The sequence below is a fragment of the Bufo gargarizans genome, chromosome 4 (assembly GCF_014858855.1).
Source record: "Bufo gargarizans isolate SCDJY-AF-19 chromosome 4, ASM1485885v1, whole genome shotgun sequence".
In the NCBI taxonomy this organism is placed as follows: Eukaryota; Metazoa; Chordata; class Amphibia; order Anura; family Bufonidae; genus Bufo; species Bufo gargarizans.
Genome location: NC_058083.1, coordinates 110,533,480 through 110,561,154, shown reverse-complemented (window position 1 = coordinate 110,561,154; position 27,675 = coordinate 110,533,480). Strand labels below are relative to the sequence as shown.

At 44.2% G+C, this 27,675-nt stretch overlaps 1 protein-coding gene across 1 annotated transcript in view; it reads right to left on the bottom strand.

Annotated features, from left to right (window-relative positions):
- Positions 1 to 27,675, bottom strand: part of FARP2 (FERM, ARH/RhoGEF and pleckstrin domain protein 2) — a 126,196-nt gene that overhangs the window by 13,210 nt on the left and 85,311 nt on the right. The window contains exons 14-20 of the mRNA XM_044291023.1: positions 26,320 to 26,333; positions 25,422 to 25,480; positions 17,312 to 17,445; positions 10,592 to 10,672; positions 8,562 to 8,704; positions 7,560 to 7,635; positions 6,426 to 6,663 (exon numbers count right to left, since the gene is read on the bottom strand). Of these exons, the coding sequence (XP_044146958.1) occupies positions 6,426 to 6,663; positions 7,560 to 7,635; positions 8,562 to 8,704; positions 10,592 to 10,672; positions 17,312 to 17,445; positions 25,422 to 25,480; positions 26,320 to 26,333 (745 nt within the window). The remainder of the gene's footprint in view (positions 1 to 6,425; positions 6,664 to 7,559; positions 7,636 to 8,561; positions 8,705 to 10,591; positions 10,673 to 17,311; positions 17,446 to 25,421; positions 25,481 to 26,319; positions 26,334 to 27,675) is intronic.

Below are 27,675 nucleotides of genomic sequence, written 5' to 3'. Positions count from 1 at the left end.
ATGCCAGATCAAAAGTAGTTTGGGTGAATGGCAATTATTAACAAATGGATCTTCTGACTAGTTTTATATAACTACCAGAGGGGAGAGGGGGGTGTTAAAATTAATGGATTCACTAAATTAAATTAACAACACTTCTAATCTTCCAAATCCAGTTATAATGTCTTACAAGGATGACTTCAAGGAGGAAACACTAAAGAGGACAAAGATCTTTTTATGATATGTTTTAAACTCATCTATGTTTGTGAGTATAATAAACCTTTTATACTTGTCCCTGGTTGACGCTGCTTCACCATTTGTGAGACCCCTTTGTTAATCCACAAGAGTAAAGAGCGTCCTATGTGGATACCGATGTGTCCCTATATCTGAAGGTGCATATGGCTAAAGAGGAATACCTTCGATGAATTCTGAGCAGCGCGGTCCGATACCAATAAAGACTTGCCTGTGTGAACTTTACCCACTTCACTATAGGACCTGCAGCGCACAATTGACAGGCAACATATTGGAGACGATTTAGTGTTTTATATTGTGCAAGCAAAGTATAAGTATCTCCAAGCCACAAAGTTATTAAACATTTGAAATTCTCAGAAATATCTTTTTAGAGAAAAAGGAGATTTTTTGTGAAACTCGCCTGTAAAATCTTTTTCTCGTCTTTTCCATTGGGGGACACAGACCATTGGTATAGCTTATGGTTACTTTCACACTTGCGTTCAGAGCGGATCCGTCTGAGACGGATCCGCTCATATAATGCAGACGCAAGCAGCGTTCAGGTGTCCGCCTGCTGAGCGGAGCGGAGGCTGAAAGCTGCCAGACTGATGCATTCTGAGAGGATCCGCATCCACACAGAATGCATTAGGGCAGTACGGATGCGTTCGGGTCCGCTTGTGAGCCCCTTCAAACGGAGCTCACAAGCGGACACCCGAACGCTAGTGTGAAAGTAGCCTAAGAGGTATTAGTAGGAGGGATACTATGCAAATACAAAAGAGAACTCCTCCTCCTTGGGCTATACCTCCAGGCTCCACCAGGAGAAACTCAGGCGTTGCAAAAGCAGTAGGAGAAGGAGAAAATAAAAAATTATGGAAGCCATCGGACCAAAGCCCATGAGGTCCAACCACAAACAGAACTGAACTGAACCCCTCCTGCAACAGGCAGAATGGGTGGGAGCTGTGTCCCCCAATGGAAAAGACGAGAAAAAGATTTTACAGGTGAGTTTCACAAAAAATCTCCTTTTCTCGTACATTCCATTGGGGGACACAGACCATGGGACGTCCCAAAGCAGTCCATGGGGTGGGAAAAAACATCAGCACCACCAGGAGGAACATCCAACGGTCAAACAGGAACCACAGCCTGTAAAACCCTGCGGCCAAAGACAGCATCAGCCGAAGCCAGCGAATGCAACTGATAAAACTTCATAAAAGTATGTAAGGACGACCAGGTGGCCGCCTTACACAGCTGAGACGCAGAGGCACGATTGCGCCTTGCCCAGGAAGCTCCCACTGCCCTAGTGGAGTGAACGGTAATCCGAGCAGGGGGAACCCTACCACGAGCGCGATAAGCCGCGGAGATAGTTGAGCTGATCCATCGTGCCACAGTGTACTTGGAGGCCACCAGACCCCTACGAGGTCCCTCAGGAATCACAAAGAGGGAGTCTGAACGGCGGACGGAGGCGGTAGCCGTCAGATACACCTTCAGGGCCCGGACGACATCCAGGGAATGGAGAGCGTGTTCCTCGGGGCTTGCCGGAGAAGGACAAAAGGAGGGCAGTACAAGATCCCCGTTAAGGTGGAAGGGAGAGACCACCTTGGGCAAAAAGGAGGGAACTGGACGGAGCACCACCTTATCCTGGTGAAAAACCAGAAAAGGCTCCTGGCAGGAAAGTGTGGCCAGCTCTGACACCCGCCTGATGGAAGTTATGGCCACAAGGAAAACCACTTTCCAGGTGAGAAAGGTCAGGGAGACCTCCCTCAGAGGCTCGAAGGGGGCTGTCTGGAGGGCGTGCAGGACAAAGTTGAGATCCCAAGGAGGTAAAGGGGGGACGTACGGAGGGACCGAATGCGCCACTTCCTGAAGAAAAGTCCTCACAGGACCCAGGACAGCAAGGGACTTCTGAAAAAAGATAGCCAGAGCCGAAACTTGACCCTTCAGGGAGCTCAGCGGCAGTCCCATCTCGAGTCCGGACGGAAGAAAGGAGAGCACCATCGGGATGGAAATATGAAGGGGAGGGAAACCAGAGTTCTCACAAAAGGCAAGGAAGGCCTTCCAGGTACGATAGTAAATCTGGGAGGAAGCCGGCTTCCTCACTCTGATCATGGTTCTAACCACCGAATTTGAGAACCCCCTCTTCTTCAGGATGGCGGTTTCAACAGCCACACCGTTAAACGAAGTGACTGTAAATTCCGGTGGAAGAGCGGGCCCTGAGACAGTAGATCTTCTCTGTCGGGAAGAGGCCATGGGGCGTCCGCCAGCATCCGAGCCACGTCCGAGAAACATGCACGGCGAGGCCAATCCGGGGCGATGAGAACGGTTGGAATCCCTTCTACCTCGATCTTGCGCAGAACCTTCGGCAGCAGAGGAATTGGAGGGAAGACATAGAGGAGGCTGAAGTACTGCTACGGAGACACCAGCGCGTCCACCCCGTACGCTTTCGGATCCCGGGCGCGAGGCAGGAACACCGGGAGCTTGTTGTTGAGCCTGGACGCCATCAAGTCCACATCCGGACGGCCCCTACCGGCGGCAGACGTCTTCGAATACATCCGGATGCAGAGACCACTCGCCTGGATCCACCTTGTTGCGGCTTAGAAAGTCCGCTGTCCAGTTGTCTACTCCTGGAATGTATACCGCTGACAACACCGGAACGTGAGACTCCGCCCACAGCAGAATTCTCCTCACCTCCTGCATCACCGTCCGGCTGCGGGTCCCGCCTTGATGGTTGATGTAAGCCACAGCCGTGGCATTGTCCGACTGAATCCTCACCGGGCGGCCGGCAAGGAGAGGACTCCAATGGGAGAAGGAGTGGAAAATCGCTCTCAGCTCCAGGATGTTGATCGGGAGGCGAGATTCCGTCTCCGACTAAACCCTCTGAACTGTGCGGGACAGGAGAACGCCGCCCCAACCCAGGAGGCTGGCATCGGTGGTGACGATCGTCCAGGAGAACGGGAGGAAAGATCTTCCCGACGTCAGGTTCATAGGGGACAGCCACCAAGGAAGAGCTGCCCGAACCCGCAGAGACAGGCGGATGCGAGGGTCTAGACCACGAGAGGTCTTGTCCCAGAGGGAAAGGATCTCCTGTTGCTGCGAACGAGTGTGAAACTGGGCATATGGTACGGCCTCGAAAGAGGCTACCATAAGACCCAGGACCCGCATGCACTCCCGGATGGAGAGACACGGGGAGCGCAGCAGTTGCGACACTGCCCCCTGGATCTGGGAAGACTTGGAGACTGGAAGAAACACTTTGGCGAGGTATCCAAAACCATCCTCAAGAAGGAGAGCTTCTGGGACGGGAGTAGAGAGGATTTTGGGAAGTTGATCAGCCAGCCGAACTGTTCCAGAGTCTGAACAGTGATCCGGACTCTGTCCTCGGCCTGCGGAAGCGAGGGGGCCTTTATCAGGATGTCGTCCAGGTAAGGCAGCAATGGAATACCCCTGGTGCGAAGAAGCGCCATGAGCGGCGCTAGGATCTTGGTAAAGACCCAAGGGGCGGTCGCTAACCCAAAGGGAAGGGTGACAAACTGATAGTGCCGGCCACCAATGGCGAAGCGCAGGAATCGTTGGTGAGATTCTGCAATAGGAACATGCAGATAGGCGTCCTGGATGTCTACGGACGCGAGGAATTCCCCTGGAAGAAGAGAAACAATAACGGAGCGGAGGGATTCCATTCGAAACCTCCGCACCCGCAGAAACTTGTTGAGCAGCTTCAGATCCAGGATCGGACGCACCGACCCCTCCTTCTTTGGGACCACGAACAGGTTTGAATAGAAACCTGTGCCCTGTTCCACTGGGGGAACTGGGGTAATAACCCCCCGGTCTAGAAGGGAAGAAACTGCCATCAAGAGATCAGAGGCTCGGGCCGGATCCCCCGAAACGTGAGAAGGGAAAAAACGTTCTGGCGGTCTGGACGCAAATTTTATCTTGTAACTCAACGTTACAATTTCTAGAGCCCAGGCGTCCTGAACATGAGCCCTCCAAACCTGCTTGGGAGCAGCAGGGCGGGCCGACTGTGCCCTTGGGCGCCAGGAAGGAGGGCTTCTTGCGGGAGTCCTGTGACCCCCCTGCGGAGGAAGCAGACAACGTCCTGCTAGAAGAGAAGCGGCGAAAGGACTGGTACCGGGAACCGGAAGACCTGGTCCGAAAGGGGCGCTTGGACCTAGGTTGGGGAAGATGAGTGCTCTTGCCCTCTGTAGCGGCAGAGATTAACTCGTCCAGTTGAGCCCCAAAATGTCTGGAACCCTCAAAGGGGAGGTTAGCAAGGGAACGCTTGGAAGAAGCGTCGGTGTCCCACACCTTCAACCAGACCTCTCTGCGCTGAATGACCGAGAGGGCTGAAATGCGGGCAAAGAGGGAACCAATGTCCATGGAAGCCTCGCAAAGGAACTTGGAAGCCTGAGACATCTGGAGAACCAAATCCAGTGTGTCAGCAGACGCATCTTGTTCCGCCAGGTCTTGGTGGTGGCGCTGCAACCACACCGAAAGGGCTTTGGCCACCCATGCAGAGGCAAAGGCAGGTCGCAGGGACGTGCCCTCCAGTGAGAAAATGGATTTGGAAAGAGAATCTAGGCGCCTGTCCACAGCGTCCTGCAGAGAGGAGCCGTCTAGGACGGGGAGGGCTGTGTTTTTGGCTAACTTGGCCACCGGGGGATCCACCTTAGGGGGAGAAGACCACTTCTCCACACTGTCAGCCGGAAAAGGATAAAGCGTATCCATGCGTTTGGTGGCAGAAAACGTCGTCCGAACGCGCCTCTAGACGAGGGGGGGAAGTGGAGTCATCCGAGGAGGGATGCTGCCGCTCACGCTGCCTCTTAGCAGTCAGGCGTCCTCTGCGTGAACCACTGAGGGGAGATGGAGTGGTTGGCGCCACAGGATTGGAAACTGCCACACGCTCCATAAAGGACATGGCTGCCTTGGCGACTAAGGCCAAATCAGTGGCCGCACTGGACACGGCAGATGCCCAAGTGGGAACCGCAGACTCCGCAGGGACAGGGGGGGGCTGGGCTGGGCAAGAGAAGGGGGAGAAGGGTGATCCTGTCCAGGGCAGGAGGCACAGATACCAGTGACAGAAAGTGGAAGACGACACTCCATACAGGACCCCATTGGGGTCTGAGAAGAGGTATTGGCCGACTTAGGCTTAGGCATGATGGCCATCACAAAAAAAAGATCTACCAGTTGCAGCAAGAAGCTGAAAAGTTCTACCACCCAGGCAACGGCACAGAAAACAACACCAGAGAGGAGCAGGGGAGCAGCCACAAGTGCGAGGAGCTTCTCAGCAAGCGGAGGAAGGTGCCGGAGCGAAGTGCTAAGGCTCCGCCCCCAGGACGCGCCATAGAAGCGCGAAAAGAGCGCGCGTTCCGCTCCCTGCGCTATATGAAAAAATGTCCCCCGGTGCCGAACATGGCGTAGCGGTGGTTAATGAAGGTACGACACCCTCAGAAGTGGTGTCGGAGGCCCCCGAATGAAGCTGGAGGCCCGCCGCTGGTGGGTGCTGCTGTGGAATGGTAGAAGCCGCGCCTGCACTGGCGCCGCGCTTAAACAGTCGTGCCGCATAGAAAAAGCCTCAATGGGAGCCGAGAGAGCTGAGAGTCCCAGCAGGGAAGATACCACCCAGTATAGTGCCTCCAGAGGCCCAGCACCTCCAGACAGAAATAACACTCAATTCCCTAGTTCATCCAGGCGGCCCATAGGTATCAGGCAGGGAGAAAAGGGAGCCTGGGGGTATAGCCCGAGGAGGAGGAGCTCTCTTTTGTATTTGCATAGTGTCCCTCCTACTAATACCTCTAAGCTATACCCATGGTCTGTATCCCCAATGGAATGTACGAGAAACCTTGGTGACAACTACCAACTCTGTAAACTCTGTCTGCAGCATAAGTGGTCATACGTAACATATTCCTTACCTTACCTGCACGCCGTGAAATCAGACATTGGTCTTGCTAACCTGATGAAGGGCACCAATTTGGGCCCGAAACGTTGCTATAACATGTACCACTGATGTTGAAAAATCAATAAAAGTATCAATTTTTCTTGAAGATCATTTGGTGTGCTGTCTCAAACCAAATTTAAGTATTGATATAGATCCCTGGGGTGGAAGAAATCAACCTGGGACGTGCACCCACGTAAGCCCTTTGGATGAGTGCTGTAGCTGTACTTTTGTCTACATATTCCTCACCAGGGGTCCTTTCTAGATGAGAAGATAAATTATTCAGATATGGAGGTCTTACTTTGGCAGTTGTTATAGTCATGGTGTGATGGCGGATAGTGACGGCATAATCTCTCCAACAGCTTCTCATATTGTAGAGGCCGCTGAAGAGACTTCAGCAAAAGGCAGCTGAAAGGCAGGTAACAAACTCGCTGCTGTTCAAACTCCTGCAGCAGAGTATCCATCTCCTGCTTCCCAGGACATCTTCTCTGCATTTCCAAAAAGACTTCCTCCAGTTTGTGCAGCGATGGGAGGAGGGCCTACAGAAACCAAGAACAAAGGCTAAGTTTCAGTATATTTATAGTGGGTGTTCAGTGGGGTAAAAAAAAAAATTATACAAGGAGTAGAATTGGTTTAAAAGTTAAAATAAAACCTCCCCCTGTCGCTCCTCCGGCACTATTGTTCCAACACTTACGGTCCCAACTCGACATGTAGGAATTGCCTGCTCAGTCAGTCGGATGGGTCAGCACTGTGACTTGCACAGCGGACATCTGCTATTTCCTGTGTATCGAGCAGGGATTAGGATATGGAGACCAGAGGGAACCAGGTAAGTGCCTAAACAGCAGCAGTGGGATGAACAATACTTCTTTTTTGTTTTAAACCATTCTACCCCATATATGAAAAAATTATCCAATCAGACAACCCACTTTAAAGGGAATCTATCACCTACGACAAGCCCTATGAAGTAAAATAATAGTGTACAGAACACCTGCAGCTGACTCCAGATCAGTAATTTGTAAGTGGATGCTCACCTCCATTCCCCCACTAACGGGGGAAATTATGTGTTTTGAGCTACTTGTATGGCGTATAAAAGTCGCAAGTTATAGCGCACACCATATTTGAGTTTTTTGGTGCGCACCATATTTGAGTTATTTGGTGCCTTCTCATGATCGGCGGGGTCCCGGGTCCCCACTGACCAGATACTGATGACCTTTCCAGAGGATAGGTCATCAGTAAAAAAAACAATTATCTCTGAAAACCCCTCTAATACTGGTGATTGAAATGCATAAATTATAAAGAACTGTGCGCATTTGCACCTATATATATGCTTGTGTTATTTGCATGGGATCAATATAATCGCAGGACAAGAAGAGCTATCTGGCTTTTAAAATCTAATACTTGCAACTGGAACATGTACATGAATATTCCCTCTTACCCTTAAGGCAGTCATATTCCGAAGCATGAAGTCTCCAAGAATTTGCATATCTTTGGTACGTGCAGATCCCCCTTCCCTGAAACACATGTGTTACAAGTCTTGATAGCATGATGACAAAGAGGATGAAAACTGCTAATTAAAGGTGTTATCTCATCAAAGATACTATGGCTGCTGCTCCCACCACCCCATATATAACAACTAATTTTGCTGAAGGAAGCTGTGGCCAAATGTCGTTATATATGGCGGCCTTTCAGATGAATAGCTATCGATATGGTACAAGGACAGCTTAAATGATTCTCCATTCTGGCTTATAAAGGATGTGAGGGAGTCATGTAGGGGGGGCTACTCCTCTTTGATGTCCATATGCTGTAACTGGGGTTATGGACAGGGGTTGTTTTTTACCTGCTTAACATCATTATATAATAATAAAATGTTAATGGGTTGTCCAATAAAAAACAAACAAAAAAAAACATGTGTATGTCACACAACAACTTACCCCACCGCCTGCATCACACAGTGAGCTGTATAAACAATCATCACCTGTCCCACGACTGCATCCACAGGGCACAATATGGTGATGGTAACAGGATTCACCCACATCACCACTGTCCGTCTGGCCCCTGGATAGATCCTCTTCTGTGCATGCGCTAGGCAATAAATGAACTGGTCTGCGCAAACACAGAAGACTGTCTGTCCAGGGGCAGCACAGACTGACATGGGTAGTTCAGGTCACCGCCACCATATTGCACCCTACGGATGTAGTAGGAGATGAGTAATGATTGATCGCTGATGAAGACCTGGGGACCTCCTCATGCATAGTGTATTCTGTAATCTAACATGTACTACACAGATCCACACTTTTAGCTTGGTCTCCAGATATCTTGGTTTGTTTCCTACAGATAATGCATACATTTATATTTTTAATTTTCCTAACATTTAAATCATCAATATATTTTTCAGAGTGTCATTTACCTGATATATTAATATGATGTATGTTCTTACCAAAGGCTTAGGATATCCTCAAGTTGCTGCAAAAATTCCTGGTGAAATAGCCGTATGGGGTCCATGCAAGAAAAGAGAGGCTTCATCTGATGCTCTAGCGTTTCCTGTTGATCTCCACCTTTACTAAGCGCCTTCTCCAGCCACTAAAAATGATGCACAACATTTCATAAAGCGAACAAAAGAGAGTGGAAACGTCTAACAGGCAGATTTTTAAAAAGAAAGAACAGATGGCCATAGTGGCGAATGTGGAATTTTAATAGTATCGGGAAAATAGCATCAGCAAGAATACTGGGCAGGACTACCTTATCGGGGTAAAACATCTTTCCAAGACTGGGAGTTCCTATAGCTTAAGATATGTTCTGATATGTTCAAAGGGGTTTAATAGTGGTAGACAAAAATATTCTAGGAGAGGATTTAAAAAACAATTGTCTAAACCCCCTACTGTCTTATCTCTTAGGCCTCTTTCAGATGAGCGTGTCCTGTGTGGAAATCACGCTCTGTGTGTGAGCGTGATTTCCCGTTATGGACGCTGAGCGGTATTATACTGATTTATAATGCTGTGTGTCTCTACATGACTTTTCATCTACTGAATTGTACTGGCATAATGCTGTCAGTATAGTTTGTTGGCAATAGGATCATGCAAAGACACACGGCATTATAAATCAATATAATGCTGTGCGTTCCTGTGAAATAAGCAGTGTCCATAACGGGAAATCACGCTTTACATGGACCGATCATTTGGAATAAATGTTTGCGTAAAAAGTCAGGCCCAACAAATGGCTTGCATAAAAGGTGCCAGCGATCACCAGTTGAATGACCACCAAACTTTTGTTGATGTAGACAACAAAATCATTGTTTTTGGGCAACAGATTATCCTGTGTAAGCAAGGATCTGCTGCTCAGAAACAATGATTCTCTATGGAGACAAGTGATCTCTAGTCCCCAAACAGCAGAGAAGATTATTGCTACATGTAAATGCGGCTCTCACCTCCTCTGACAATTAGGCGATTATTGGAATTCCAGATAATTGCCTGCTCAGGCCAAAAAGAAGCACTGTAAAATAATGTGTAGACATAATTTCTAAAAATATCTGGGATATTGTTGGTAATGGTGGTTGTACAACCTTGTCAGACTGGGATCCTTACATATTTTAGATGTCACATGAAATCACTAAGCAAGATAAAAAAAGACTATTGCCCGGATTTATCATAGACTGGCGACATATGCTGGTCTATGATAACCCCGTGTGCTACCAGCAGCTACAACTACTTTATAACTCAACAGAGGTTATAACTCAACATATATTAGGTTATAACGCAACATAAATTAGCCATAGCCTTCGACAGTCCATGCGTCTGAACAGAAATCTACACCAGCCCCTGGCGCCCGTAAATTTCAGTATTTTCTACTTTAGAAACTGGCGTAAAAGACGATAAATGTGGCTGGCCCCGACCCCTCCCTTGCTATTTCGCCTTTTAAGGATAGTGGTAAAGGCGCGGGGGGTGGGTATAGGGAAAGCACTACTTGCTCAAAAAAGCGTTGCGCAAGTGTTTTTGAAAAAGTCGCTAATATGCAGTTTGCAACTTTTTCACAACAGAAAACTGGCAAAAATAGATCATAAATGGCCCTGATTTATCATAGGCTGACAGTGCATGCTGGTCTACGATAGCCCTGTGAGCTGCCGGAGGCTGTGACTAATTTATGATGAGGCGTAGGCCTGGTTATAAATTAGGCGCAGCCTGCAGAACTCCGTGTGGTTAACTGGGTTTGGCGTAGATGTCAGTCCTTTTCTACGCCAGAAAATTGGCGTTCAAAAAAAGATGTGAGGTGCTGCTGTCCCAGTCAACTCTTGGGGGACAGCGGTGAAGACGGCAGAGAAACACCATATGCGCAAAAATATATATCTTTTTTTAATAAATCGGAAATTAGGCCCCATGAGTTTAATAAAAGCAAGAACTTTGCACATGGGATACAAACATGAAATGACAAGACCAATGATCAGAGGAGCATTTATCTACTATTGAAGCTTACCAAAGTTATGACCTCAATATCCTTTAGATGAGAAGTCTCCGTGCTGAGAATTTCCTTGGTGATATAATAGGCTTCATCCATCTGCAACTCAGGGAAACAAGATAGTTCTAGTCTTTGAACTATTGAGATGGATTCTGTCTGTGAAGCTATGAACAATATGCTATGAGCATGCATCAGCTGTTTATTCCTAACATTGAATACATACTACATTCCAGCCAGTTACCGAATTTAAGTGCACATTTCTCTAGCTAAGCAGACTTCAAAAACATGGGGAAGTTTCAGGCCAGCTAACCCACCTTCCCTCCCTCCTTAGAGTTGAGCTTGACCGCAAGATCCAGGATGCAAGATGTAGTATTTGATGTACACTGGCCAACTAGGAGTATTGCCTTAAATAGGCTGTCTAGGATTAGTAAAAGAAGAGTCTTTCCCTCCACCCCCAGAAACAGTGCCATTCCATAGTTTATGCCACTCATCAGTACCAGTATGTTCACTTGAACAGGGCTGACTTGCAAGCCCATTGTTAGGACTGTGATATGTTCTGGGAGAAAATAGAGCAGTTACAGTGCCTTGTAAAAGTATTCATACCCCTTGAACTTTTTTTTTTTCATGTTACACCCACAAACCTAAATGTATTTTTATTAGGATTTTATGTTAAAGACCAACACAGAGTATCAAGTATGTGTGATTGAAAAGAAAATGATACATGGTTTTCAAAATTTTCAATAAATAAAAGTCTTTAAAGTGTGGGGTGCATTTGTATTCAGCCACCCTGATACTTTTTAGGTCCGCCTTTTGGTGCAATTACAGCTGCGAGTCTTTTGAGGTATGTCTCTACCAGCTTTGCACATCCAGAGGCTGATATTTTTGCTCATTCTTCTTTGCTAAATAGTTCAAGCTCAGTCAGATTGGATGAAGTGTGAACAGCAATTTTCAAGTCTTGCCACAGAGTCTCAATGGGATTTAGGTCTGGACTTTGGGCCATTCTAACACATGAATATGCTTTGATCTAAACCATCCCATTGTAGCTCTGGCTATGTTTATGTTTAGAGTCGTTGTCCTGCAGGAAGGAGAACTTTCACCCCAGTCTCAAGTCTTTTGCAGCCTCTACCAGGTTTTCCTCTAGGATTGCCCTGTATTTAGCTCCATCCATCTTCCCATCAACTCTGACCAGCTTCCCTGTCTCTGCTGAAGAAAAGCATCCTCACAGCAGGATGCTGCCACCACCATGTTTCACAGTGGGGATGGTGTGTTCAGGGTGATGTGCAGTATTAGTTTTCCACCACACATAACGTTTTGAATTGAGGCCAATAAGTTCAACTTTGGTCTCATCTGACCAGAGCACCTTCTTCCACATGCTAAGGCTACTTTCACACTAGCGCTTGATTGGATCCGTTCTGAACGGATCCGATCATATTAATGCAGACGGAGGCTCCGTTCAGTACTTCAGTACGGATCCGTCTGCATTAATAACTTAGAAAATTTTCTAAGTGCGCAAGATGCCTGAGCGGATCCGTTCAGACTTTCAACGTAAAGTCAATTGGGGACGGATCCGCTTGAAGATTGAGCCATATGGTGACCTCTTCAAGCGGATCCGTTCCCATTGACTTACATTGTAAGTCTGAACGGATCCACTCGCCTCCGCCTGTCCGTGCGGAGGCGAGCGGAGGCGAGCGGAGCGGAGGCTGAACGCCGCCAGACTGATGCAGTCTGAGCAGATCCGCTCCATTCAGACTGCATCAAGGCTGGACGGAGGCGTTCGGGTCCGCTCGTGAGCTCCTTCAAACGGAGCTCACGAGCGGACCGACGAACACTAGTGTGAAACTAGCCTTACTGTGTCCCTTACACGGCTTGTGGCAAACTGCAAACGTGACTTCTTATGGCTTGCTTTCAAAAATGGCTTTCTTCTTGCCACTCCTACATAAAGGCCAGATTTGTGGAAGAGTGGATAATTGTTGCCCTGTGGATAGATTCTTTCACCTGATCTGTGGATCTCTGCAGCAGCTCCATAGTAACCATGGGCCTCCTGGCTGCTTCTCTAATTAGTGCTCTACTTGCCTGGGCTGTCAGTTTAGGTGGATGGCCATGTCTTGATGTCTTGGTAGGTTTGCAGTTGTGCCAGTCATTCCATTTTTTGAAGATGGATTGAACAGTGCTCCACGAGATGTTCAGAGCTTGGGATATTTTATTCTAACCTAATCTTGCTTTACATAACTTTATTCCTGACCTGTCTGGTGTGTTCCTTGGTTTTCATAATGCTGTTTGATCACTAATGTTTACTAACAAACCTTTGAGGCCTTTACAGAACAGCTGTAGTTATACTGAGAATACATTATACACAGGTGGACTCTATTTACGAATTAGGTGACTTCTGAAGGCAGTTAGTCACACTGGATTTTATTTAGGGGTATCAGAGTAAAGGGTGCTGAATACAAATGCACGCCACACTTTCCAGAATTTTATTTATAAAATTTTTGAAAAACGTATCATTTTCTTTTCATTTCACACATACTAGCCACTCTGTGTTGGTCTATCACATAAAATACATTTAAGTTTGTGGGTGTAACGTGAAAAAATGTGTAAAAGACCAAGGGGTATGAATACTTCTTCAAGACACTGTATTCCAATCCTGGACAACTTATTTAAAGTGAACCCGTCACCTCCAAAAGTGATATAAAACTGCCAGCATTACCTTATAGCAGTCCCCCAGTCTGTAATTGATCAAGTGTGTGAGCCAGAAATTCATTAATCCATACTTCAGAAAAACGCTTTTTTAATCTCTCTGAGCGCTCTGTTTGCAGTGTGCTTGAAGTCAAGGGGGCAGCGGCCTCCTTGCTTCAAGTCAAGCAATGCCCACCTTTTTCATGCCGCCTCCTGACTATGATTTACATATTTACCATTCCTTGGGATCGTGCCAGTCTGGTGCGCCGCTTGTGACTGCACGATCCCATCTTGGGCTCCCGCAGTCAGCTGGGTATACTTTTGGAACTACGCATGCGCCGGCCGGCTCGATTCGGCGAGCGCGCACCATATAAGGCCAATACCAGGAAGTGGAGAGAACAGGGACTGGAGCAGAGGAGGATCAGTGAGATTTCTTTAAATATAATAAATACTATGGTATTACTCAAATTAATAATAACAGCAATATGCCTGCACAAGCACAAGTGGTGAGCAAGATAATTGCAAAGTCATTCCTTGAATCACTGAGACTACTGTATATTGATCAACCAATATAATATCCATGTAATTCCAAAATGTCATATCATTGAAAACGTGAATAAAACTTTAATTTTAATTTAAAGTTTAATTATATATCAGAATAAAAAAGGGAAGTCGTACCAAATCAGAAAGACAACTAATTACTAAATATAGGTCCCAAAAAGAAGAACAAAAAAATAAAATAAAGAAACCAATTATATAAAAAGGTGTACGGAGGGTGACTCCCTGATGGTGGATCCACACCACACTGGAACCTACCCTTAATACACCCTACTATACCCTATGCCAGGGATGGCCAACCTGCGGCTCTCCAGCTGTTGCAAAACTACAACTCCCAGCATGCAAAGAATTCCTACAGCTGTCGGCCTACAGCAGGGCATGGTGGGAGTTGTAGTTTTACAACATCTGGAGAGCCACAGGTTGGCCAGCCCTGCCCTATGCTGTCCAAAATTGCAGAGGTAAAAAGCTAGTAGTACAATGCTGCCCCTAAATAAGTAAAACTGATACTCCAATGCAGCTCCAACGCCTCTTCCATAGTGACACAGTATGCAAATAGCGCTGATGTCACCATAGTGAATAGAGAATGTGATTATACGATAGTAATTAGTATCTGCTCCACAGTGACGTCACCTGTGGGGTGTGTCGGCGTCACATAGGTAAGAGGGGTCAGGTTGCGCATGCTAAGAGACATTAGCTCTGCCCATTACTTGCCATAAAAATTAACAGTCATAAAAAAAATAAAAAATCCACTGTATTTCAGCACTGCCACAAACCGACCTGCTAACATAATTGCAGTGATCTCATTTGCTCAGGAGAAAGTGTGAACGAGGACAAGGCAGCGGATATGACTGTCATGTTGATTAAATTAGAAAAGCAGACCGAAATCTTTTACTTCTTCTGTTCACCATGGTTACCTCCAATGAAACGTGCAGTCATCATTGCTTTGCATAAAAAGGACTTTGTAGGTAAGGACATTTCTGCTTGTCAGACTGCATCTAACTCAATAATTTATTGGATCATCAGGACTTCAAGGAAAGAGAGAGAGGTTCAACTGCTGTGAAGAAGACTTCAGGGTGTCTAAAAAAGTCCAGCAAGTGCTTGACTATCTCCTAAAGAGGATTCAGCTATGGGATTAGGTCACCACCAGTAGACAGCTTGCTTGGGAATGGCAGCAGCATGTGTGAGTGCATCTGAACACACAGGAAGGTTTTTAGAGGATTGCCTGGTGTCAAAAAGGGCAGCAAAGGAGCTACTTCTCCATAAGGTAAACATCAAGGACAGACTGACATTCTGCAAGAAGTGCAGGGATTCGACAGCAGAGGACTGGGGTAAAGTTTTTTCTCCGATAAAGAACCCTTCAAACTTTTTGGGACACCTGTAAAAACGATTGTCTGGAGAAGAAAAGGTGGGCGCGACCATGATTCCTGTGTCATGCCAACAGTAAAGCATCCTGGGACCATTCATGTTTAGGGGTTGTTTCTCATCCAAGGGAGTGGGCTCACCTACAACAGTAAACACTGCCATGAATAAAGAATGGGGTCTAAGCATCCTCTAAGAGAAACTTCTCCCAAATATCCAGGAGCAATTTGGTGAAGAACAATGCTTTTTACAGTACGATACAGCACCATGTTTCAAGGTAAAGATGATAACCAAGTGGCTCGGTGGCAGAGAAACTCCCCACATCTCAATCCCATTGAGAACCTGTAGTCAATCAATGAAAAGCAGATGGACAAACAAAAAAACTGAAATTATAATAAACTCCAAGCACCGATTAGGCAAGAATGGGTTGCCATCAGTTAGGATTTGGCTCAGAAGCCGATATCCAGCATGCCAGGGTGAACTGCAGAAGTCTTGAAAAAGAAGAGTCAACACAAGAAATATTTAGTCCTTGCATAAACTTGATGTATTTGTCAATAAAAGTTAAAAATCTTACGAGTTGCATATAAATATACTTCAGTATACCATAGAAACATCTGACAAAAAGATCTAAAAACACAAAACAAAAGCAGTAAGCTCTGAAGAAACCAATATTTGTTGCAATTCTAATCAACTGATCCAATGTCGCCTAATAAGACACTAAGATCAGCGTATAAGAATATTGTTGGGCGCAGATTGCCTTCAGCATATTGAAATACTAGTTTAAATGTTTCACGATTTAACCCAAAATAAAGCAAAATAAAGGGTATTTATGACACTATAAGGGTCCATTCACACGTCCTGTTTTTTTTCATCCTGAAAAACGGTCCGTTTTTTGCGGATCCGTTGTTCCTGAAAATGTTTCCGTATGTCATCCGTATGTCATCCGTTTTTTGCGGATCCGCAAAAAACGGGAACATGTATACATTTCAATAATCAAATAAAGTTGTTTGGATTTCTTTGAAAAAAAATTGAAAAAAAATAAATAAATAAAATTGTTATGTGTTTCCTGGAACGGAATCCGCAAAAAACGGATGACATACGGAATGACATCCGATTGTCATCCGTTTTTTTGCGGATCCATTGACTTTGTATTGTACCAGGATCCGATTTTTCAGGACAAGAATAGGACATGTTTTATATTTAAACGGACATGCGGAACGGAACAACGGAAACGGACAGCACACATTGTGCTGTCCGATTTTTTCCAGGACCCATTGAAAATGAATGGGTCCAGATCTGGTCCTGATCTGTTCCTGAAAAAACTGAACAGATCAGGAAAGAAAAAACGGACGTGTGAATGGACCCTTACACTGATGACCTAACCTTGAAATATGTCAACTTCAGATCTATGGGGTCTGGCACTCCCCCAATAAGGCTACTTTCACACTTGCGCTCGGAGCGGATCCGTCTGGTATCTGTAGAGACGGATCCGCTCCTATAATGCAAACAATGGTATCCGTTCAGAACGGAACCGTTTGCATTATAATTCAGAAAAAAGTGCAATTTGTATTCAGACGGATCCGTCCAGACTTTACATTGAAAGTCAATGGGGGACGGATCCGTTTGAAAATTGCACGATATTGTGTCACCTTCAAACGGATCCGCTCCCATTGACTTCCATTGTAACTCTGGACGGATCCGTTTGCCTCCGCACGGCCAGGTGGACACCCGAAAGCTGCAAGCAGCGTTCGGGTGTCCGCCTGCTGAGCGGTGCAGAGGACAGACGCTGCCAGACTGATGCATTCTGAGCGGATCCGCGTCCACTCAGAATGTATTAGGGCTGGACTTGTGAGAGCCTTCAAACGGAACTCACAAGCGGAGCCCCGAACGCTAGTGTGAAAGTAGCCTAAGTGACAGGTCCCTGTTTTTGTTTACCAGACACATCATTGTACATTTGGCTGTGCCCAATACTGCAGCTCAGCTCTGTTAAATGGAACCAAGCTGCAGTGCCAGGCACAGCCATTACCAGATGTACAGACTGTCCAAAAGGCTGAATGTCAGGGGTGCCATGAGCTGCCCCGCCACTGATATTGATGCCATATCCTGATCAGCAGTCAGAGTTTTGTTCCTTAGATCTGCCCTCACCTTGTCAGAAGTTTCTTCCACATCATCAGCTCTGGCACTACCACTGTCACTTAACGTTGGGCTCATCAATGGAGACCTGCCAGGCTGGGAAGTAGAGGAGGGCAGCCTGAGCGTTACTGGAGACAAGTGACACCCTACTGAGAAAAAAAAAAGATGGAATGTTATGAAGACCAGTTTTATTCCTGTTGGAAGATTATACTAGGTAATGTACTGGTACAGCCGTTTGTTAAAGGGAAGCGTCAACTTTTTTTTTTGTTAAAGGGGTTTCTCTGGTTTAGAAAAACAATTTCAGAATACCCTATTATCTGAGTCAATAAAGAAGAGTGCTCTGTTCAGGGCCCGAATAGAGAGCAGTAGCCAAGTTCATTTCCTGCCCTGAAAGATCCATTGTGTCCACGTATTAGGGTGGGCTCACACTAGCGTTAAGTATTCCGTTATGGCTTTCTGTTATAACATGGTTATAACGGAAAATAACAGAATCTGTAAGATGGAAGGACGGATCCGTTCTTCTGCCCATAGACGTGTATTATGATGGAATGCAAAACGGAAGCCTTTTAAAGGCATTCCGTTTGCTCTCTGTCCTCTCAGAAGTCTATGGGAATCGAAACGTATCCGTCTGGGTCCCGTTATGTCTGGGTCCAGTTATGTCGACAGAACTTTGTTTTCCGTCTTGCATAACGGAACCCAGACGGATCTGTTATGCTTTCTCAAAGACTTCTATTAGGATGGATAGCAAACGGAATGCCTTTTAAAGGCTTCCGTTTTGCATTCCGGCATAATGCAAGTCTATGGGCAGAAGAACAGATCCGTCCTTCCGTCTTATGGATTCCGTTATAACCATGTTATAACGGAAAGCCATAACGGAATCCCTAACGCTAGTGTGAACTCACCCTTATTATTTTATCTATTCAGTTGAATACTGCTATAACTATTGAACTACAACTGCAGTCCACATAAATATACCGGCCCATGTGAGTGCATCTAGATTTTGGTGTAAATTGGACCAAACTGTGGCCCATCTAGCTTTAGTCATGTGAGTGTGGCCTACCAGAAAAAGGCATCGGTTTCAGAGGGAAGGGACATGGCCTATGGCACAACTTTTTGCTTCAAAATTGCACCACAATTGTGGTGTAAAATTCTGTCACAAATCATACTGTTAAATAAAAGTATCTATCCCTGTACCAAATGTATTACAGAGCCTGAGCCACTGCCTGCCACTTTATTTTGGTGTGCATTTTATGACGTAAAAAAGGCATCCAAAAACGCTTGCCTCGTGCTGTGGTTTTGGCCGAATAGCGTATGTAATCATGTGCATTTTTAATGGCCTTGTGTGCCTTTAATAGCCTTGCTTTTTTTTATATAGCACAGAATGTACCCTTTATAATGTCATTTTCTCTGTGGAGCAGTATGAAAAAATACATTGGTTAAAAAAAAAAAAAAACATTACAAAGAGCTAATTAGCATAATAAAATGCTCATATCTTAGGAACGCTGCTACATACAAAGATAACTAAGGTACCGTTTTATCAGCATGATTAAACCTACTAGACAACATGTATGATTTAATAGGGTTCATCAGGCTGACAAAGGCTCAAAATTATAGGCTGAGAGATTCTGATAACCTGATCCATTCTAATTTCTGTCAAGTGTAGTGCTATCTTGCAAACTGTGGCCACTTCAGGGGATATCTACAACAATATACATTCTATAAAAAAGCATGGTGCGGGGTGCGGTTTTCTTTCCGTCATGGGATGCGGAGCAAGACTCACAATGCAAGTCAATGGGGACGGATCCGTTTTCTCTGAAGCAATCTAAAACAGATCTGCCCCCCATTGACTTTCAATGGAGTTCATGATGGATCCGTCATTCCTATGTTAAAGATAATACAACTGGATCCGTTCATAACGGATGCAGGTGGTTGTATTATCAGTAATGGAAGTGTTTTTGCTGAACCCTGCCGGATTCAGCAAAACCGCTACTGTGTAAAATAGCCTAATATCTGCACAAATTAAAAATTGCTTCAAAAAGTTAAATCTTCCCTTTAGCAATGTTTATGCAATACGTGCAATGGTAATAAGAAAATAAAGTATATTTTATGACTAAAAAGGACATAAAATACAAAAGGGAATAAGGAATGAATCATGCACAGTGAGAGATTCAAGAAATAAATGTGAAACATGAAGTACGCAAGGAATAAAAAAAAAAAAAAAAAAAAACATGCAGAAGACTACTAAAACCAGTCTGAAAAGTAAGCGCAAGAGTAAGGTAACCCCAAAAACAACATACAAAGCAGAAAGTGCCAGACAGAATCCACACATCATGAATGAAAAGAAGAACAGATGGTAAATGTAGATGACATCCTGTCAAGAGGAAATATGCCACCTCCATCTTTAAAGGGGTTCTCCATCCATTAGACTGCGGATCTCTGGACGATGCAGTTTAAGAACTTTTTTCCACCAATTCAGAATCACTGCCCCTTGACATTTGCAGCCACGTGACATAAAGAAAACCATGACACCAATCCACCCAACTGCTTCTGGTCAAAAGGCCTTTATAGAATTAGAAATGCTTGTTAACAAAATCAGAACTATTCATATATAATTATAGAACACAAGTCACGTCTTGAGATGTGCCTCTAGCAGAGCTCACCAGGCACTCTATATGGCATGTCACAAGCTTCACTACTAAGAAAACACGGCAGGCGGCAACATGAGAATTTCCCATTTGTTGGATTAGTAGTCCAATAAGGGTTTGGTTCCATATGCAGATCCTCCTGGAAATATCTGGGTAAAATGCAAAAACTTTGCAAATGAGTTGTCAAATCTGGGAAATGGTAACCATAAGGAAAACGTGAAAACTTAACCTCGGCTGAATCCCACCGTCTAACCTACCTGTAAATAGGTGCATTACAATATGGCTGCTGGCCACAGGGCAGTGCAGGGGTTGTCCAGACGTTTTATATTGATGGCCTATACTCAGGATAGGCGGGGGTCTTACACCAAGCACCTCCACCAATCAACTGTTGTGCAGTAGCTCTTGCCTCAGTCAGAACTACACAAACAAATTACATCATTTGATAAAAATCATTTTTGTCTTTGGCTTGTCTTATGCAGCCTCCACGTGTTCCCATACATTGCAGGCTGCTCAGTCCCGTGCAGCGGTTATCTTCTGCATATTTGCCGGGTTGCGGACGGATCTGCGCAAGCCCCCATTATAGTTAATAGGCTGGACGGTGACGTTCAAGTGTGCATACTTAAACGGTCTTAAGTTCCGGAAGACCATAAAGTTAAATGAATACATTTCTATTTTTGCTAAATCTTTTCCCAAAACACAATATATCAATCTCCTCAGCTCCTCCTACTCTATAATATGCAGAATGCAGATTACACTGCATTTTGTGGTGATACACACACACCTTTAAAATTTCAAAACAACTTTGCATAAATCAGTAGTACAGGATGGGTCATCAGTAACTGATTGGTGGGGTCCGACATGGGGGACTCCCACCGATCAGCCGTTGGAGAAGGCACCAGCGCCACGGCCTTCTACCGGCTTACCAAGCACAGTGCCATACATAGTACAGTGGCTGTGCTTGGTATCGCGCTCAGCCCTATTCACTTCAATGGGGCTGAGCGCGATACCAAGAACAGTGACTATACAATCTATGGCGTTGTGCTTGGTAAATATGGAAAAGGCTGTGGCGCTGACAGAACTGCTCATGCCTTCTCAAACAACTGATCGGCAGGGGTCCCGGGTGTCGGACTCCCACTGATCAGATAGTGATGACCTATCCAGAACGAGCCCCCAAAGTAAAGGAGAGCGCAGTGGATGCACCCTCCATTTACTTCTGTGGGAGTTCTGAAAACACTGTAGCAGTGCACTATTTTCAGAAGTTCCATAGAAATGAATGGAAAGTGTACCCTTTAATATCCTGCTGATCTGTTCTATCTTTGTTTGATGCCTGGATGAGGGGACTGGGCTTAGCCAAGGGGGCCGTGCTTAATATTTTTGTGCTACTGTAGATGGGGCAGGAGAGGCTTATACAACAAACTCTATAAGACATTGAAGGCAAGGAAAGGTAAGGTAGGGCCACACTGATGTCTATTAGTGCCGTGCTTCTGCCCCTCAGAATCAGCAAAATATCTTCCATGTATGACTTGTGTTACATGCAGTAAACAGTAAAGCTTTTTGCATGCCACCACAAATAAAAGAAATGTCAAAAAGAAACATTAATTTGGTTTTTGGTTACACCTACCATTTCATCTTGTTAACAAGAGGTGCAAGTTAATTAATTGAACTACAAGGTAATGTGTTTTCTACCATTTTGCGGTCATAGGTTATTAATGGCATGGTATGAAGAGGAAGGTAATAAGAAAGAGGTCGTGTGTTAGAAAACAGTAACTCATAATTATCCATCAGGGAGCCCATCCTTCCCCCATTTTTTTTTACCAGTCTCCTAGATATCCTCAGGTGTAAAGATGACCATACACCCATAGCTAGCTGTCAGTCGAACAGCTATATCTCCTAACCACCCCATACACATGCAGGCTCAGCTCAGTGTGCATGTGTTCTCAATTAGACAGAAATATGCAGCTTTTACACAACACTTGAAATAGTACATGTCCATCCCTTCTGCCCCCCCCCCCCCCTCCACTTTAATGCTGGCTAAGGCCTCCTTCACACGACCGTATGGCTTTTTCAGTATTTTTCAGTCCGTTTTTCACGGATCCATTGTTCCATTTTTTGTTTCCGTTCCGTTTTTCCATATGGCATATACAGTATACAGTAATTACATAGAATAAATTGGGCTGGGCATAAAATTTTCAATAGATGGTTCCGCAAAAATGGAACGGATACGGAAGACATACGGATGCATTACCGTATGTGTTCAGTTTTTTGGCGGACCCATTGACTTGAATGGAGCCACGGAACGTGATTTGCGGGCAATAATAGGACATGTTCTATCTTTCAACGGAAATACGGAAACGGAATGCACACTGAGTACATTCCTTTTTTTTTTTTTTCCGGAACCATTGAAATGAATGGTTCCGTATACGGAATGCAAAAAACGGCCCGTAAACGTAAAAAAAATCTGCAGAAGTAGTGGAGGGTATACTACAGTATTCCTGAGCCACCAACAATTTAATCCTAGCATTACAGAATTGATTACCCAGCTCCAGGTAAATTAGAGATGAGATTAAAACCAAATCCTAACATCTTTTATCGCCTTGACATTTCTATGTTGCAGAATTGTGGCGAGTGGTCACTCGTCGTCTTTTTTCTTCCTGATACAAAATATCAAATTCCCTTTGTATCTACATAAAAAAATGCTGACAGTCTCTAGCCACCTCTAGGGGGAGCCGGAGAGCTCACTGACTGCTATAAAGATATATTAAGAATTTAATCAGCATAGAGTTTTGAACTTATTTAAACATGGTATTCAAGAGGCGACACCGACTTTAACCTTTTCAATGCCAAGGAAGTATTTAATGCATGGCTAGAATATAAGACTTAAAGCTTGGTATTAGACTAAAGCCCAGAATCTTTGTCTTCAAATGAACAGTCTCCTGGCTTTGTGTATGTAAAGAATAGGGTTTATCTGCAAGTGACATCTGGAAGAAAGATCACAGCCTGTTACGGTCATCTGTTCTCTGTACAGCCACTCTGCAATCTGAACTTTCATTTTAGACATTTTACTGCATCTAAGGTTTTACCTGGGCCAGACGTTTAGGGCTCAGGCACACAACTGTATTTTGAGGTTCGCAAAACACGGATCCACAAAAAAAAAAAATATTACAAAATCAATGTGACGTCCGTGTTACATCCGTTTTTTGGGGGATCTATTATAACAATGACTGTCCTTGTCCGCAAAATGGGTAAGAATAGGACATGTTCTACTGTTTTGCGGAACGGACTTGTGGACATATGGATATGGAATGCACGCCGAGTGATTTCCATTAAAATAAATTTTTCTGCATACGGGCTGCAAAAAAAGTGGACAGAGACAAAATATACATTTGTGTACATGAACACCAATTTTAGTAATTTTTTATTAACAAATAGTTACACATTTTATGAAGTTGTCCATGATTGTGAAGTGCAGTGTGACATTTTCACAATTGGCAAGCTGTTCACTTTGGGAACATATATGGATATGGGGGCATATGTTTTTTTTTTATTATTTATAATTCAGCTTTTATTTATACAGTATCTCAGAAAAGTTTGTATACCCTCACATTTTTGTAAATATTTGATATCTTTTCATGGGACAACACTGAGGATCTGACACTTTCATACAATGTAAAGTAGTCAGTGTTTAGCTTGTATAACAATGTACATTTAGTGCCCTCAAAATAACTCAACACACGGCCATTATTGTCTAAACCGCTGGCAACAAAAGTGAGGACACCCCTAAGTGAAAATGGCCAAATATTGCCCAAAGTGTCAATATTTTGTGTGGCCACCATTATCTTCCAGAACTGCAATAACTCTCTTGGGTACAGAGTTCACTAGAGCTTCACAACATCATGGAGCTGGTGGATGTTAGAGACCTTGTGCTCCTCCACCTTCCGTTTGAGGATGCCCCACAGATGCTCAATAGGGGTTAGGTCTGGAGACATGCTTGGCCAGTTCAGCACCTTTACCCTCAGTTTCTTTAGCAAGGCAGTGGTCTTCTTGGAGGTGTGTTTGTTTGGGTCTGTTTTTAAGTTGGAATACTGCCTTGCGGCCCAGTTTCAGAAGGGAGGGGATCATACTCTGCTTCAGTATGTCACAGTACATGTTGGCATCCATGGTTCCCTCAATGAATTGTAGATCCTCACAGCCGGCGGCACTCATGGAGACCAAAACCATGACACTCCAATCATCATGCTTGACTGTAGGCTAGACACACTTGTCTTTGTACACATGCTTGACACCATCTGAACCAAATAAGTTCATCTTGGTCTTACCAGAGGCACGGTTGAAGTATTACATGTCCTTAGTCTGCTTGTCTTCAGCAAACTATTTGCAGGTTTTCTTGTGCATCATCTTTAGAAGAGGCTTCCTTCTGGGACAACAACCAATTTGATGCAGTGTGCGGCGTATGGTCTGAGCACTGACAGGCTGACCACGTCTATTTTTAAGACAACCTCTGGATATGACGCAGAGCATGTGCACTTAAATGCTTTGGTCGACCATGGCGAGGCCTATTCTGAGTGGAGCCCGTCTTGTTAAACCGCTGTATGGTCTTTGCCACTGTGCTGCAGCTTAGTTTCAGGGTGTTGGCAATCTTCCTATAGCCTCAGCCATTTTTATGTAGAGCAACAATTCTTTTTTTCAGATGATCATGAGTTCCTTGCAATGAGGTGCCATGTTGAACTTCCAGTGACCAGTATGAGAGAGTGTGAGAGCGATAACACCAAATTTAACACACCTGGGACCCTGTAACACTAACGAGTCACATGACATTGGGAAGGAAAAATGGCTAATTGGGCACAATTTGGCAATTTTCACTTAGGGGTGTACTCAGTTTTGTTGCCAGAAGTTTGGACATTAATGGCAGTGTGTTGAGTTATTTTGAGGGCACACCAAATTTACACTGTTATACAAGCTGTACACTGACTACTTTACATTGTATTAAAGAGTCTTCAGTGTTGTCCCATGAAAAGATATCATATAATATTGACAAAAATGTGTAGGGGTGTACTCACTTTTGTGAGATACTGTATATATCAACATATGAAAATAGTCCAGGCAGCAAAAGATTTAAAACGTACTTGTCATTTCAGGTGACTTGTATTCTATATTATTCACCAATTTTCCCCTCTACAGGCTCTATCTCTGATCCCTGAGCTAGTGGATAAAGACTAGCTGCTATGATGTTTTACATACACTGCACACAGAGAAACAGGAGATCCTGCTCTGCCATCTCTCTGTAGCACACCTTATAAATGTAGCAGCAGCATGAAGAACACTGCAGAGCACTACAAAGCAGTGCTGCTGTAAATCCAGCATTGGGATGAGATAAAAAGCTTAAAGAGGAAGCAGCGTCTCTGTATATCATGTGCCTCTGTCTCCCTCCAGCAGCTCACTCCTCCTCCTCTTTAAACAATTCTATGGGCAGATGTTACCTGATCCTTCAGTGAGCTGATAGTCCACATTGTCTCTCAGGATGGATTTTAGCCATGAACTAAGGGTGAATGATCGGATCAGAAGAAAGGGGAAGAGGAGAACAGGTGGCCCAAAAGTGGAGAGGCATTTTTGTCTATAATAAAAAGTTTATGTTCACTTGTGCTATTGATTTATGCAAAGTTTGTTCACAGTACAGTACCTATTAAAAGCAAGTACTGTATATACATTTTACTTAGGTATGAAGGGACGAGGTTAAAATAGATAAAGTTAAGTCTGAGAGTTGAAATTCTTACTAATCTTTAGACCAGTTTGTATGACCACATTAAAACATAGATACATACGGCTAATGGGAAAACTAACAAAATTATCTTTGGCCTTGTCACATTGAGCAGTCTGAAGATATTGGAGGTGGTCTGTGAGCTGAAAGCTCAGGCACACTACTGCAGTATGAAATAGGGCAAGAACTGTGTTGGAGAATTGAGCTGTTTATCACACTGAAACATGTACAAAATCAGATATTTACTAGTGATAGTGGTGTCCATACAATGTTTATCACATTGGTTTAGACAGTCAATAGATTTCTGGAGCCCTTTTAACTGTACTATGAAAAATTATAATATTAAGACTACAGTCACATAAAAGTGTAAAAGAGGAGAGCTCCAGCACTCCTAGTTTTATTGCAGATACATTTGGTATTAAACAGGTTAACAAATTCTGATAAAAAACAAAATAGTTGCACATGTAGTAAAACACCCCTTTCCTGCGGGTATATTGGCACCTTTGATCATTTAATATACAGACACTTGAACAAAAAAAGGCAAAAGAAACCATATTAATTCTCAAGGCACAATTAGAAAATATAAAAGGCCCGGAACATCCCAAAAACAACCGTAATACCCGATTGCGAGCGTCTGAAAAAAAAATCAAATAATAGCAGGCATTAAATAGAAAGGTTAGATAAGAGTAGATCCCAAACACTGATATTGGGCTATATAAGCGACAAAAGTTTGATGGGACTCGATTGGTAATGTATGAGCAACAGACTGATCAAAAATCAAGATGGCATAAAATAGAACTCTAAAACATAAATACAAATTATACTAATACTATTAAATACATAATTAGTGTTATGACAACCATGGTGACATTATATGACTGTGTAAGATGATCTGGCGACTACTGTTATAGAAAATCTCAGGTTTTCATGATCTTTGCATCCTTCGCAGAGTTGAAGTTAGCATCACCAAAGCACTAGGTTTCAAAAATTACAAATCATAAAAAGTCAAACATTTTTCCATGGAATCTTCTGCAGGGGACATATAATTTTTCTTTGTATCTGAACCATCTCTTCTAGAGAAAGGCTTCTAGAACCCTTGAGTGGTTAATCGACGGCACGCAAATGTCTTCAGAGTCAATACGCCCTTAAGTTTTTCTCATTTATTTCTCTCCATTTTATGCTTTTGAGAAAAATAACGACGCATCTTCATATCAAAGACGGGTAAGTGATAAATAGCCTAATTGGGTTAGCAGTGTTAGAACATTTTATCCAAAATGGCTGCAAGGTAATAGTTTAAGCAAACCATGCACAAAGACACCAAGGATCAATTATGTCAAAGAAGCGGGCCAAACAAGCATGGTTTCTTAAGACCTAGAAGAGCCCACCACCTGAAAAGACCTCCCTCCAAAGAGCCGGTGAATATTTTTACTCCTATGTCCATATATTCTGAAACAGCAATAAGCCTAATGCCTATGTGCTGATCATTTCCTCCATACAACAGTTAGTGTTGCTTCTAAATAGTGTAGGTTAGTAATTAACACAGGTGGGAAGAAGAATGTGAGAACAAGATCATGCTGAATTAGTGACACTTCGTAACGCAAGGCTTAACTAATGTGTGAACAATGTGAAAATCTGACAAAATCAAACCCAACAAAGGTCTAGGAATAAAGCATAGAAGAAAGAAAAGCCAGTGATTCAGGAACAGCCTGGAGCTATGGAATAACCAAGGATAAAAGCTTGGTTCTTCATCACTTTAGTAGATTTTACAGAAAGATAAAATAGAAGCGTCTCTGGGCGTCCCTCACTCTACCCACTAAGACAGAATATGTCAATTTCCACAGGGACCATATATGAGGTAAACTAGTCCAGTCTGACAATACTGGCTGCTGTTCGAGTCCATTCCTCAAGTGAATTTTGTGAGACAATCATTGCTGTGTTTAACTATTACAGCCTGGAAATTAAAGACCGAAAGCACA